Source organism: Nicotiana tabacum, chromosome 20, assembly GCF_000715075.1.
Source record: "Nicotiana tabacum cultivar K326 chromosome 20, ASM71507v2, whole genome shotgun sequence".
In the NCBI taxonomy this organism is placed as follows: Eukaryota; Viridiplantae; Streptophyta; class Magnoliopsida; order Solanales; family Solanaceae; genus Nicotiana; species Nicotiana tabacum.
In genome coordinates, this window is record NC_134099.1 from 161592627 (window position 1) to 161607142 (window position 14516).

The 14516-nt window shown below is 36.2% G+C and overlaps 1 protein-coding gene across 1 annotated transcript; it reads left to right on the forward strand.

Moving 5' to 3' along the window:
• Window positions 1-147: 147 nt before the first annotated feature.
• On the forward strand, window positions 148-12939 carry LOC107805323 (putative WD repeat-containing protein C2A9.03). Its single transcript, XM_016629353.2, has 10 exons — window positions 148-362; window positions 1143-1289; window positions 2549-2716; window positions 2830-2916; window positions 9725-9859; window positions 10194-10304; window positions 11229-11320; window positions 11400-11505; window positions 11824-11910; window positions 12293-12939. The coding sequence occupies exons 2-10, from the start codon at window positions 1167-1169 to the stop codon at window positions 12704-12706; spliced, it is 1323 nt and encodes a 440-aa protein (XP_016484839.1). The 5' UTR covers window positions 148-362; window positions 1143-1166; the 3' UTR covers window positions 12707-12939.
• The last annotated feature ends 1577 nt before the right edge of the window (window positions 12940-14516 follow it).

Genomic DNA, 14516 nt, shown 5'->3' on the forward strand with positions numbered 1-14516 from the left:
AAACGGCCAAAGGTGATATTATCTCTTACTATTATTCTGAAAAATAAAAAGAAATTAAAAAGTAGGAAGTGTGGGTCCTTAATCTTGAAATTTGCGCGCGTGGGTCCCTTAATCTTGATATTTGCGCGCGTGGGTCTGTACCTCCTTATACTAACAATCTTTTACAATCATACCAAAGGTATGGCACAAACCTTCTTGGCCGACATACCATGATTTATAAGAGCATACATCGCTATCATATAACTGCAGATATATACATTGGAAGTGAAAAAAGATCATTTTTTCTTGATTTATAATCATCTGGATTTTTTTTAGAGACAGCTACGGTTTGTTTCACTGACCCAGAGAAGCAAATTCTTTAGGTACATTTCTTTGAAACTCTCTTTTTGCTACTTTTTTTATGTTTATAATCAGTCTTTAAATGCAATCCCAGATTTGATTTTAGCTGAATTTTGCCTAATTGGTGACTTGTATTGGATTTTAGCTTAATTTGCAAGAAAAATGTCATTTTTTTTCTTTTGATTCGTTCTCTTTTGTTGGGATTTTGAAGTAATTCGCAAGTTAGCAATTTTTATAGTGTTTAAATGGGACCCTAGATTCATAGAATTCAATTTCCCTCTGTTGCGTTTTTCGGTGTGTGCCTGGTTTATTGGATTATAGCTGAATTTTGCATAAATTTGTCTTTTTTTTTTCTTTGATTTGTTTTTATTTCTTGTTTTTTTTTTGGGGGGGAGGGGGGGGGAGAGGTTGGAATTTCTAGTAATTTCCAAGTTAGCAACTTACATATAGTCTCTAAATGCAACTCCAGATTCATAGAATTCAATTTCTTCTTGTTGGGATTTGGGTGTGTGTGTTTTTTTTTTTGGGATTTTAGCTGAATTTTGCGTTAAAATGTCATCTTTCTTTTCCTTCTATTTGTTTTTTATTTTTTGGTCTGGGGGGCTTGGGGGTGGGGTGGGGGGGATTTTGGAGTGATTTCCAATTTAGCAATTTGGGTTCTTCACCTAGAGATATGAGAATGCTGACATTTTGGTCTTTTTCTGCTCCTTTTATGTCTGTTTTAATTTGGGGCTTTTAATTTTTGTCTCTCTATATCTAAGAAAACACTGTGTTTGGTTTTGCTGGACTTTTCTTGGACTCAGGGTTGAAGGGTTTTGTGGGAAATCATGGCTTACCAAAGGGTTGACCGATTGGATTACATGAGTCTTGACGAAGAGATGGCAGATTCAATGGATGAATTTGAAGAGGTATTCTACCGCGACGATACAAATCTTGATGACTTTGAGCTGGTTAGTACATATACACTTTTACTTATCCTATCTCTGGTTTTGTATTGAATTTTGCTTTAACGTGGTTGCATTGAGTGACCACATCAACGGAATGCTTAACCTGTTAGAAAGAATTCGTTTATATAGTTATAGTAGGTTGGCGTGGCTTCAAATTTCGAGGATATGGCCCTTGATAGGAAGCTGTCGAGGTCGAGCATTAGGGTTGTAGGTTAGGAGGTAGTTGAGTTTTTTTCTACTTCGTACCAATGTGAGACTAGTCTGATAGGATTTTTGTCTTAGACTGCTAGTGGTTAATGTTGTGTTCTCGCTACTCTTTCGTTTTTCATAGTGCTGGTCTATTTACTGGTTATTGCTTTTGCTTTTCATCTATTTTCTGGTTTTAGGATGCTGTTATTATTTCTATAGTTTCTGTTGATGGTACTGATATATTGTCTCTTTTCGTCTTCTTGAGCCGAGGGTCTTTCGGAAACATCCTCTCCTCTCTCGGGGTAGAGGTAAAGTCTGGGTACACACTACCCTTCCCAGACCCCACTAGTGAGATTTTACTGGATCATCGTTGTTGTTGTTGATGATGATATGTCCTATGTTCAGGACTGACTCATTCTTCTTTGGCCCAAGTACATGGAAATTCCTTTTGATAATGCGTGTCAGTGAGAATTGAACCAAGAGCCTTTGTCTGGTATGATGCCATGTTAACTATTGATCACCTCATCTAAAGCTTAATCCATTAGAGAGAACATGTTTATCTAGTATTAGGTCTGTAACACGCTTCCCTTCTCTTCTCCTTTTTGTTTTGGTGTTGACGTGGTGTTGAAAAGTATTGTCTTTCAGATGGTCTAGCAGTTTAGCAAATAATTGTTTCCGCGTATATTGGATTCTGCACTCTTGTTTTGCTTATTGGTTTTGTAATTTTTGGCAGCAAAACATGTACCTCCTAAAGATGTTCTTCGTTTGAAAGTTCTATTGATAAACAGCCAAGCACCTATTGAATTTGACCTAGTCATGTTACCTTTCTTTTTGGGTTTCATTGTCCTATTTGTTTGACGGAGTAATCACATGGAGTACCTTTTTTCAAATGAGTCCCTTTTCATCAGGTGCTGAAGTACCGAGATGAGTTTTTGGTATTTCTTCTGTTTTTTAGTTACCGTGAAATTTTGAAATGACTACACATCAAGTGAAAGCATGAATATTTGGTTACTTCGGTGTTGTATATCAACGGTGTACTCATTTACTTTTTTTAAATTTGTGAAACTGGGTAGGTAACAGAAGGGACTGATACATCTGCTGCACAAGCAAGGAAAGGGAAAGATATACAAGGTATTCCATGGGATAGATTGAATATAACCAGGCAAAGCTACAGATTGACAAGGCTCGAACAATACAGAAATTATGAAAACATACCTTTGTCGGGAGAAGCTGTAGATAAGGTCTGTATCTTCCGTGCTCTATTCTTTTAGGGACATAAAATTAGGACTTTAATTCTGTATTGCCAAAGTAGAATTTAAAAATTTTATGATCTTCTATGTGATTGCTTTTTCAGGAATGTAAGCAGGTTAAAAAGGGTGGCAACTACTATGAATTCTTTTACAATACAAGATTGGTGAAGCCTACCATACTTCATTTTCAGGTATGCATTTACTGCAGGTTACGCAAATACCATAATCACATTGGGTAATTTTTGGTTTGCAGTAAATATTTCTCTCAAGTGATTTTATCGGATGTTTCATTTTCCTCTATGCTTCCCCAATTAGCCATGTTTACGTTTTCACTTGGATGCAACAGTACTTTAACCTAAACAGCATAATGCAAACTTATTGTCTTTTTATTCTTCGAATGCCTTCTTAAAGCTAATTTCATCCATACCAAAAAAAGAAGGAATTTTTGTTTTTTCCATAGCAATGTCAATGGTATTCTTGTGGTAGAACATAGGCATGTGATGAGTACAAACCCATATGTAAACAAAAAAAAAATACAAGATTTACGTGGTTCGGCAATTTGCCTATTCACGGCTACACAAAAAATAACTTTATTATACTGAGAGAAAGAAAAATTGCGAGAATGGTTTACAAATTAGGAGCAGAGGCCTTTTTATAGGCAGAGGGTCAGCTGAAAAATTTCAGTGAAGATGTGATTACGCAGAAATAAATTTTGTGCTAATTTCCTTCTTTCCGACTCTACAACCTATCTATTTTGACCCTCTTTTTCTTTTTGCCGTTTTCTTTCTTATCTTTTTTTCTTTTTCCTCGTCTTTTTCTTTCTTTATATTTGTTTACATATGGATTTGTTTCCATCAATCTCCCCCTCATATCTGTATACATCGAGAAAGAAAAAAAAGGTTTGTTAGCCTCTAGTGTGGGGCCTTGATTTTGAAATGAAAGACTTAGGATCAGCTAACCAAATGCTTGGGATGAAGATTAGGAGAAACAGGTCCGAAGGAACCTTAAATCTGTCTCAAGTAAAATACATACAAAAGGTACTAAGAAGGTTTAGTCTTTCATGATGCAAAGACCAGAAGCAATCACTAGGAAGCCACCTCAATCTGCCTGAAGTGCAATTGCCAAAGACAGATGAACAAAGGAAGTACATGTTGAATGTACCATGTGCTTCAACAGTAGAAAGTTTGATGTATGCTATGATTTGTGCTAGGCCTGACATAGCTATACAGTTGGAGTTGTCAGTACATACATGTTAGATCCAGGAAAGGAGCATTGGAAGATGTAAAGATGAATTTTGCGATACCTCAAAGGTACCTCACGTATGGCACTTTGCTTTAAACAACAACACAGCAGCAACCTAGTAATATCCCACGTGTGAAGTCTGGGGAGGGTGGTGTGTACGCAGACTTTACCCTTACCTTGGGGGTAGAGAGGCTGTTTCCAAAAGATCCTCGGCATAAGGAGATGAAAAGGCACTTTGGTTTAAAAGGAGTAAATATTATCTTACAAGGTTTCTCTGATGCAAACTTAGGATAGTTGGAAAAGTACCACAGTCTGGGTTTACTTTGGGTGGTATTGTTGTTAGTTGGATGTCTAGACTTCATAAGAGTATTACTTGTTTACCACCGAAGCACATGCAATCTTAGAAACTGGATAAGAGATGATTTGGCTCAAGAATTTTTTGAAAGAGCGGGGTAAAGAGCAAGACAATTGTAAACTTTTCAGTAATAGCCAAAGTGCAATGCATCTTTCCAAAAATCTAGTGTTTCATACTAGATCAAAGTACGTGGTATTATCATATTCGAAAGTTGAGAAGTGAAGGAACTCTTTCCCCAAAGAAGATACCAGGATCGAAGAACCCTATAGATATGTTAACCAAAGTTGTCGGTGTTTACAAATTGAGGTTGTGCGTTGCCTCAATTGGCCTTCAAGACTAATAATGTAAAGGCGACATGCTAAAAATAGCAAAAAAAATCTTCCTTTTTGATGTATATGGATTTGAGTGGGAGATCACACCCATATGTAAACAAATATGAAACGACAGGGAAAAAAAAGACGAGAAAAAAGAAAGAAAGATAAGAACGAAAAAGACAAAAAGAAAGAAAGGAACAGAAGAGGGAAACTAAAGGGTTTGAAAGAAAGAAATAGACACACAATTGCAATGTTGTCCTGTCGCGCAGAAATAATTTTATTCACATCTTCACTGAAATTTTTTCAGCTTACCGTCTAACCATAAAAATACCTCTGCTCCTAATTTGTAAACCATCCTCACAATACTTCTCTCTTCAGTAATAATAGAGTTATTCTCTGTGTGGCAGTGGAGTAGAAAAATTATCAAACCACGTAAATTTTGTCTTGTGCAATTTATTGCTTTTCTCTTTTAAATATTTTTCCCCTTCTATTAGCCTGACACGCTTCCCAATTACATGTACACATTCTTTCGGTGCATGTACCAAGTAGTGCGAGCATACTCAATAACTGTCTCAAACATTACCAGGGCGAGGAATCGATAGAGTGCTCAGGACACCTACTGATTTAATATCAAGGGCAAAGGCATAAGTACCTCCTGACCTATAGCCGAATTTCCAACTACACACTTAAACTTGCAGCGGTCCTATTGCCTCCCTGTACTATTTTAAAATGGTATAAATTTACCCTTAAAATGTCACAACCACATCTATGTTGTGTGGTGGAGTACACGCGCCTCGATCTTTTCTGCCACTAAAATTAATTATTTCTTTCTTATCAATCTTCTCCTTTTTTTCTTTCTCCTCCATTATCAACAACCCCAAAAATCACCATTATCATACCTGTTTCACTCGACACCATCTCTTTACCACTTCTAAAAGAAAATTTTGAGTTCTACCATTTTTATTTTCACTTATTATTTCATTCGCCACCTCCATTTTCCTCACCATAACCATAGAACTTTATTACATTAATATAAACATATTTCCATCTAACGCTGATCAATTAGAGTACAACAAAAAAGAAATGCAGATCTTTTAATCCTCGAGAACTTCTCAGAGGATAGTACAAAAATTAAAAAATGTAGAATCATTGTCGTCGCCGGTGATTTTGATACTTTCAAGTTCTGGAATTCTGCCAAACCATCATTATCTTCATATTTTAATTCAATAGTTGGAAGTTTTTACTGGGTTTTTGTTGTTGCTGCAAAGGGGGAGGTACGGGTAAAAATAGAAGTGGAGGAAGATGAAAATGGTGAGCTGGACTCCATTTTTTCCGGCGAGGCGAGAAGTTTGCTAGAGTTCTTGTGGGAATCCCTTACAGCGTCTTGAAAAAATTAAATGGGTTAGAGATTGTTTTATTAATAAAATGTAACTAATTGTAAAGTATCCAATTATAAAATGACACATGTAGACATTAATAAATGCTCTCACACGCCTCCAAGAAAGTGAACACACTTTTTGTGTCACGTCGTCTCTCAAGGGGATATTTTTCTTCACTTTAAAATAGTTCTTGGGGGAGGGGGGGGGGTTAATAGGATCCCCACAAAGTTTAATTTTATTAGCCTGTCACGCTTCCCAATAACATGTACACATTCTTTCGGTGCATGTACCAAGTAGTGCGAGCATACTCAATAACTATGTCTCAAACATTATCAGGGCGAGGAATCGATAGAGTGCTCAGGGCACCTACTGATTTAAAATCAAGGGCAAAGGCATAAGTACCTCCTGACCTATAGCCGAATTTCCAACTACACACTTAAACTTGCGGCGGTCCTATTGCCTCCCTGAACTATTTTAAAATGGTATAAATTTACCCTTAAAATGTCACAACCACATCTATGTTGTGTGGTGGAGTACACGCGCCTCGATCTTTTCTGCCACTAAAATTAATTATTTCTTTCTTTTCAATCTTCTCCTTTTTTTTCTCTCGCCTCCATTATCAACAACCCCAAAAATCACCATTATCATACCCGTTTCACTCGACACCATCTCTTTACCACTTCCAAAAGAAAATTTTGAGTTCTAGCATTTTTATTTTCACTTATTATTTCATTCGCCACCTCCATTTTCCCCACCATAACCATAGAACTTTATTACATTAATACAAACATATTTCCATCTAACGTTGATCAATTAGAGTACAACAAAAAAGAAATGCAGATCTTTTAATCCTCGAGAACTTGTCAGAGGATAGTACAAAAATTAAAAAATGTAGAATCGTTGTCGTCGCCGGAGACAAAACCATCGCCGGTGGTTTTGATACTTTCAAGTTCTGGAATTCTCCCAAACCATCATTATCTTCATATTTTAACTCAATAGTTGGAAGTTTTAACTGGGTTTTTGTTGTTGCTGCAAAAGGGGGAGGTACGGTAAAAATAGAAGTGGAGGAAGATGAAAATGGTGAGCTGGACACCATTTTTTCCGGCGAGGCGAGGAGTTTGCTAGAGTTCTTGTGGGAATCCCTTACAACATCTTGAAAAAATTAAATGGGTTAGAGATTGTTTTATTAATAAAATGTAACTAATGGTAAAGTATCCAATTATAAAATGACACATGTAGACATTAATAAATGCTCTCACACGCCTCCAAGAAAGTGAACACACTTTTTGTGTCACGTCGTCTCTCAAGGGGATATTTTTCTTGACTTTAAAATAGTTCTTTGGGGGGGGGGGGTTAATAGGATCCCCACAAAGTTTAATTTTCAATTTGGAAACCCCCCCCCCCCCCCCCCCTCAATAAATAAGCTATAGGTCAGGGGGTACTTGTGCATTTTCCCAAAAAAAGAGCACTTGGGAGTTTTATTTAAGTAATGGTTGGTAGCTAATTTTCAGAAGGGGTCTCAATGATTGAAGATAGAGGGCTTTGTTCAGTTGATGCAACTCCTTAACATTGGAAGAAAATAGGAGAGATTCACTGATTTGGCAGCATGTAAAGATGGAAAGTTCACCATCAGAGGATGCTTCAGTTTATTACTGAAACAACAAGGATTATATGAAATAGAATGGCCATGGAAAGCTATAAGGCACCTGTTAAAGTTGCTTTTTTTGGATGGGTTGCAGCAAAGAGAGCATGTCTTACTCAGGAGAATCTACAAAAAAGAGGATTTTCTCTAAGCAACAGATTTTATTATATGTGTGAAGAAGAAATAGAGACAGTCCGTCATCTCTTTATTCATTTTCAGATAGGCAAAACAGTGTTGGGAGCCCTTTTTAAACATGTACGGCATTAAGTGTGTAATGCCTAAACAGCGTTACGAGCTTGTTGGAACAATGGCATCATCAGAAAATGGCAAAAAGGAAACAAACAGTGTGAAGGACAATTTCTTTGTGTGTTTTATGGACAATATGGGTGGAAAGAAATAGTGTTTGTTTTGAAGGGAGAAGACAACATGTTTTCAGAATTATAAATAGCTGTCTTTTGAACTTGTATTTTTGGTGTAATAGGAGTACTGTTGAAAATATGGAGCAATACTTGAACTTTTTAGAAGAGAGAGGAGATTTGTAGTTGCCATGTTAGTGGCAGATGTTGAACTGATGTAACTTGTACCATCTTGGTACCCTTTTAATAAAATATTACCTTATAAAAAAAAAAGAACACTTAGGAGACCAGATTATAGTATATGCAGAGGAAACTACACAAGAAAGACAGAGAACATATCCTGCTAATTTTATAGGTTTTAGCATTACCAGCAATAAATTCAACCAATTCACTTTGAAAATGACAGGAAAGGTTAAGTAAGCATCCAGTAGACTGTACCTGAGTCTAGTAGGAAAGTCTCCTCTTTTCCTCTTCAATAGTAGGGATTAGTCGAAATTGAAGGAGATGAGATTTTCTTTTTTAAAATTTGGTTATACGTGGTTGTGTGGAGAATTAGTCTCCTCTCTTTATTCTCTTGAGATGTTAAATGTGTGGAAAGTAACTTATCGATATTTGGAATTAGAGAAAATACCCCCTTGTGGTCCTTGGATTCAAATATGATTATACGAACATTTGACCGTCAATTATGTATGACTGACTGGAATATTATGCGATATCTCTTGAATGCTTACATATTAGTCAACACAGATATAAACCCCATATCAGCAGTATTAAACACCCACCTGCAAACAATTATATGAGCATTTACCATCAGTAACTCAATCATAATTCTTTTTGAACTGGAACTTAATCACAATTTTAAAGTCAACATACAAACATTTTTAACAGCAATATCACAACCAGTTGTCGAAGTTAACAGTTCATAAGCGAAATTTGGGTGAACTTATTATGTCCTAGCTTTGGCTATCTGTTTGCTTTAGGTGTCCAGCCACTATATACTTTGTTCATCTATTTTTCTGGAAAGAACTCGTCAACCAACAAAAACTCAAAATGCTACGAAGTCTCAGTTGTTTGGAGGGCAGCGAGTAGTTTTCTGAACCCAGATGAAGATGGGAGTAAAAAGGGTTTGAAAGATCTTTCAATTGAAAAGGGTCTAAAATAATGGGGTAGTTGTATTACAGAGTAGCTGCATTGAGAAGGATCTAAAATAATTGGCACATGAAATTATGAAATTTTAGGGATATAGTGCATAAGAACCAAATTATAGTGTATGAATGGGAAACCTCAAAATCTCTGTCTAAAAAAAAGAGACACTATTAGTTTCATCAATTTGAACACTACAATCAATAAACTCAAGCAGTTGAATATGACAAGAAACCTGAGTAAGCATGCAGAAAACTATGCCTAAATTTAGCTGGGAAGTATCCTCTTCCTCTTCAATTAGGGGTTGGTCAAAAATAAAGAAATTGGGATGTGTTTTTGAATCTTGACTATGCTAAGACAAAAAAATTATCGCTAGAGGATCTCCATCTCATTTCCATTGCTCTTGTGATAACTTCTTGACTGCAGTTACTTATCAAAACAGAATTTGTGAACTACGTATTTCTTCGAAGAAATTCGGTTTATTCTATGGTCTGTTCCTCTTAAATAATGCTTCTTTTTTTGCTGAGAGGATGATTTTAATGAACTCTTTATGCCACTTCTTTTGCAGCTAAGAAACTTGGTGTGGGCTACATCAAAACATGACGTGTATCTTATTTCGAACTACTCACTTATGCACTGGTCATCCATTTCCCAAAACCTATCAGAAGTCCTCGATTTCTCTGGACACATAGCGCCGTCAGAGGTAATGGTACACTTAATAGTGATGTTTCCTTTTCCATTTTAGTTTCTGGGATGCCTGTAGTTCTTCTCCTTTATGTTGGTGTCATGTTTCCAAGAAGAGGACTTTTATTTTTCTGTGTCTGGTCAATTTGTTCTTTTGTTTGCGTTTCGGCGGGGTTTGAAGGAGTACCCATCGCCCCATCCCCCGGTCGTCTAGCAAACAGACTTTTGGAAGTCTTTCTTGAGTTTTGTTTTTCAAAATTTTTTCTTTGATTCCCAATTGGATGTCAATGTTAGTTGCTGTTTCTTCTCTTATTGCTTCTGTCTTACCTACTCTTTGTTACTTTGGCCTCTAGAAACATGCAGGAAGTTTGTTAGAAGGTCTAACACAAACCCAGATCAGCACAATGGCAGTGAAGAATCGGTTTATGGTTGCTGGGGGCTTCCAAGGAGAACTCATTTGTAAGGTCAGTTGGAATTTTTTGTATTTGTTCTTAGTTCCTCAACCTTCTTCCTTGGGTTTGTTTTGAACGTCAGGTAAATATGAGACAATAAGGTTTCCCGGAAGATTCATGAAATGAAAGAGGGGAAGTGGAAATTGACTTTCTTACAAATGTTTATTTGACTTCTTTTAACTGCCTAACTATATACGGACATAAAATCAATATGGATTTATGATTGTTATAATTGTGATAAGTAATATTGTGATATAGAGTTGTTTAGTTTATCATATTAAGAAGAGTAGATCATTTTTGAAATGAAAATGTCAGAACTTTCTGATATGATGTTGTTACATACTTACATCGGAAGTGCTCTATAATCTAGATAACAAAGAGGAAGTGGCAACAGTGAAATGAAGATGTATTGGCAATTTGAGCTTTTGCTAACTTTTTGGACTGAGTTCTAGGAGTGGTTTGTGGAAAACAATTTCTGGAACGAAATAATGCAAGGCATGGGATCACTTTTCGTGTTAATCAAATGCAAACAGATTTTACTAGAAAGTTATTTTCTTGTACTTTCTTGCTGCTTCCACGATAATCAAATATGGATAGGTGGATTAAGTTAGAGATCCAAGGATAGGGTCATGTTGGCTTATGGGCAAGCTCCTTCAAGTTTTTCTCTATTATCATTCATGAGCATTTCTTTTTAATACTTTCTTGCTTCTCTATTAACTATTGATAGCGGAAGAGTAGCTGGTTTTGAAATATAAATAGGAGGGGTGAAAGGTGCGGACAACTGGTATTTGGTTGCTCTGTTTCTGTAGGAGAAAAGAGTATCCATTTCTAAATCAGCACGAGCTGAGATTATTAAATTTGAATGAAATAAGAACAGAAGCTTTATCCTACATGCGGCTTTGTTATCCTTGCTTGACTTAGCTTCAAATAATGCAGTGTTTGGATAAGCCAGGTATAAGCTTCTGTGCAAGGACTACTTATGAGGAGAATGCTATCACAAACGCTGTTGAGATATACGAAAGCACGAGGTAAGAGTGAATATAAGATCAGTTGTTGGGCTAGTTTGAAATTTAACTGATTGAAAGTATATCTAAAATTGTTTTGCAGTGGTGGGCTTCATTTTTTGGCAGCCAATAATGATTCTGGTGTGAGAGAGTATGACATGGAAAAATTTCAGCTTATGAACCACTTCCAGTTCCCGTGGCCAGTGAATGTCAGTTTCTTATCTACCTTTTACTGCTCTTTTTATTCTTCCTGTTTACCTTTTGTGTTCTGTGGAGGGGAAGGCAAAGCGTTGTAATTGACATCCCATTGTAGACTTTGTGAACACTTTCTTTTAAAATTTTTTTTGTTATTGTTCATGAAATAAGTTTGTCTATCCAAAGGAGGATATCCTCCGTCATCTGATTTTCTGCTGGACTAAATAATGTTACTATACATGCTTGATGTCATATGATTTTGTTTGGGATGCATGTGTCTTTGGTACTTTTCACTCTCATGCATTTCGTAATTTCATTGGTTATTTATGCAGCATACTTCAATGAGCCCAGATAGCAAGATTCTTACTGTTGTCGGGGATGATCTCAATGGTTTACTTGTTGACTCCTGCAACGGAAAGGTATCAAATACTTACCTTCAAATCAGATGAAATGAAAAGTTCTTCATCATGTGCTTACCTTGTATCAGTTCTTAGCTTAGAAAGTAGATTCTGAAGTATGTTGGTCATTTCTCTACTGCATTTGTAATGAGATTCTTATTTGGCAAGAATCTATTAACTAACTGCGAAGAGTTCCACTTCTATTTGTTTCTTGTATTTTTCCATGCACAGCCATCATGAGCTGATAAGAATTTGTCGAAGCTTATTCTGTCCACAGAATGACTTTTAGATTCTTATTTATTTTAAAGGTGTCCCTTGGTCCCTTTGTTTGGATTTTCATGGTGAGTCCTCCATTTTCCGATCCCTTAAGTCCGTTCTAATAGAATTTCTTTTACTGTATCAGACGATTGGTTCAATTGTTGGTCATCTAGACTACTCTTTTGCTTCTGCATGGCACCCAGATGGCCGTACCTTTGCCACTGGGAATCAAGATAAAACTTGCCGAATTTGGGACTTGAGAAACCTGTCCTCGCCTACAGCAGTGCTGAAGGGAAACATGGGTGCTGTCCGATCTCTTCGTTACTCATCAGATGGGCGGTTCTTGGTGGTGGCTGAACCTGCAGATTTTGTCCATATTTATAATACTGACGCGGATTACCAGAAACGTCAAGAAATTGACATGTTTGGTGAGATATCTGGGGTATCTCTGAGTCCAGATGATGAGTCTCTTTACATCGGAATCTGGGATCGAACATATGCAAGCTTGCTACAATACAACAGAAGGCATTCTTCTGAATATGTTGATTTGTTCACATAAATACCCTGATGGTTTGTTTCTTCACAGCGGGCCGATATACTGGAGAAATAGGGGTTCCTCAGAGGTGATGAAATGATTAATTCTGGTTTTATTCAATGTTGAACTCTAGGAACTTGGCTCAGTTTTAAATCTTGGTTATACCATGTACAGTGTCCTTAAGAAAAACCTTATACAGACTGAGACAGCCTTATTTCTTCTTATATACAGCCTTTCTCATGTGCTTCTTTTGAAAATGACATGGTGCCTATTTTTTTCTTCAACAAAGATTATTGCTAAAAAAAAAGGGTGCAGCCCTGTGCACATGGTATTTTGCGTTCATGCAGGGTCCAAGAAAGGGCCGCATCCCAAGGGGTGTGATGTAGACAATCTATCCTAATGCAAACATTAGTGGTTGCTCCATGGCTCGACCCCGCAGATTATAGGTCACAGGGACAATTTTATCGTTGCTCCAAGATTATTGCTAATGAGCAAAAAATCTGCTGAAGAATATTAGATTAAGAGTGTACTAACCCGATATTATAAGAGTGAACTTTTTTAAGCGAGTAACTATAGAATATATTTTTGGAATATTACTTACATACATGATACATATAAATTATGACTTTAATAATTTTCTGAACTTCAGTAAATAATTCGCTTTGTTCCTATGAATGCCTCTTTTCATGTGAGATTTTTATTCAAACCTTTAATGTTTCGATCAATTGATTTTCATACTCGCTTCATATTATTCATAGATAATTGGGAATGATTATTTCTTTATTAATTATGCAGCACATCATTTTTTTAATATAAAAATAAATAAATAAATAAAATGTTAACGAATTAATTGGGTATTACTAATTGGCATTAGGTATAGTAATTGGTATCTTTCAAGAATAATAATTTTATTAATTATATAATTAAACTTTTGGAATTTTACTGTATTGAACAAGAAGCAAGATCAGTTAATCCGATCTACGGAGGGGCTAACACTAATATTTGAGAATTAATTGTCACGTAGTTTATAGTTTAGAAAAGAGCAAGGTTTGAGATATAATAGACTTTAAGCTTTATATGAAATGTAATTGAGGAGGACACTAACTCACTATGTGATGCCTTTGTAATCTTTATGTAACATAATAATAGCTTGGTTGAAGCCTAGTTATGTGAACCTAGTTTTACTACAAATACAGGACAGACAAGGAAGTAAATACTTGTTAATTCAATCTCTTGTAATGGGTAATTCAATAGCGATAAAGCTATGATTGCTCTGCTGAATCAATAGTGAAGAATATGATTTTGGTGAATTCATTCAAAGTAAGGCCTGAACCATGTTATTGGAACAGTGACGAAAAAGATAGGAGCTCCCCACACCGTCGAAGCCAGTAATGTTTTTAAGGGTATTCAAACTTGAAAGAAGTAGAAAAAAATTCCGACAAAGGGTGTTTAATATAGGTTTTATATATCTAAAATCAATATTTTACTTATATACACAGTGTAATTTTTTCATAATTTTTTTCGGCGAGCTCAAGGTAGCTTCGCCCATGGCTCCCAACAACATTTTTCGGTATCTTGAGATGCGGTTGGACTTATTGCGGATCGAGAATTCATTCTCTTTGGTTGGAGTGAGATCATTGGAGGTCGTTTGGTTGGTGTTTTAGACGATACGAGATTGGAAAATTCGGCATTAACGAAGTAAGTGAGACTTTAAGCTTTGCTTTTCTAAAACCTATTTTGAAAGTGTGTTTTCTCTGTCTGGTCCATGTGTTGGGACAAGTGTGCGCTTGGCAGAATCGATGGTCTTAGATTAGCCGCAAATATATTATTTTAT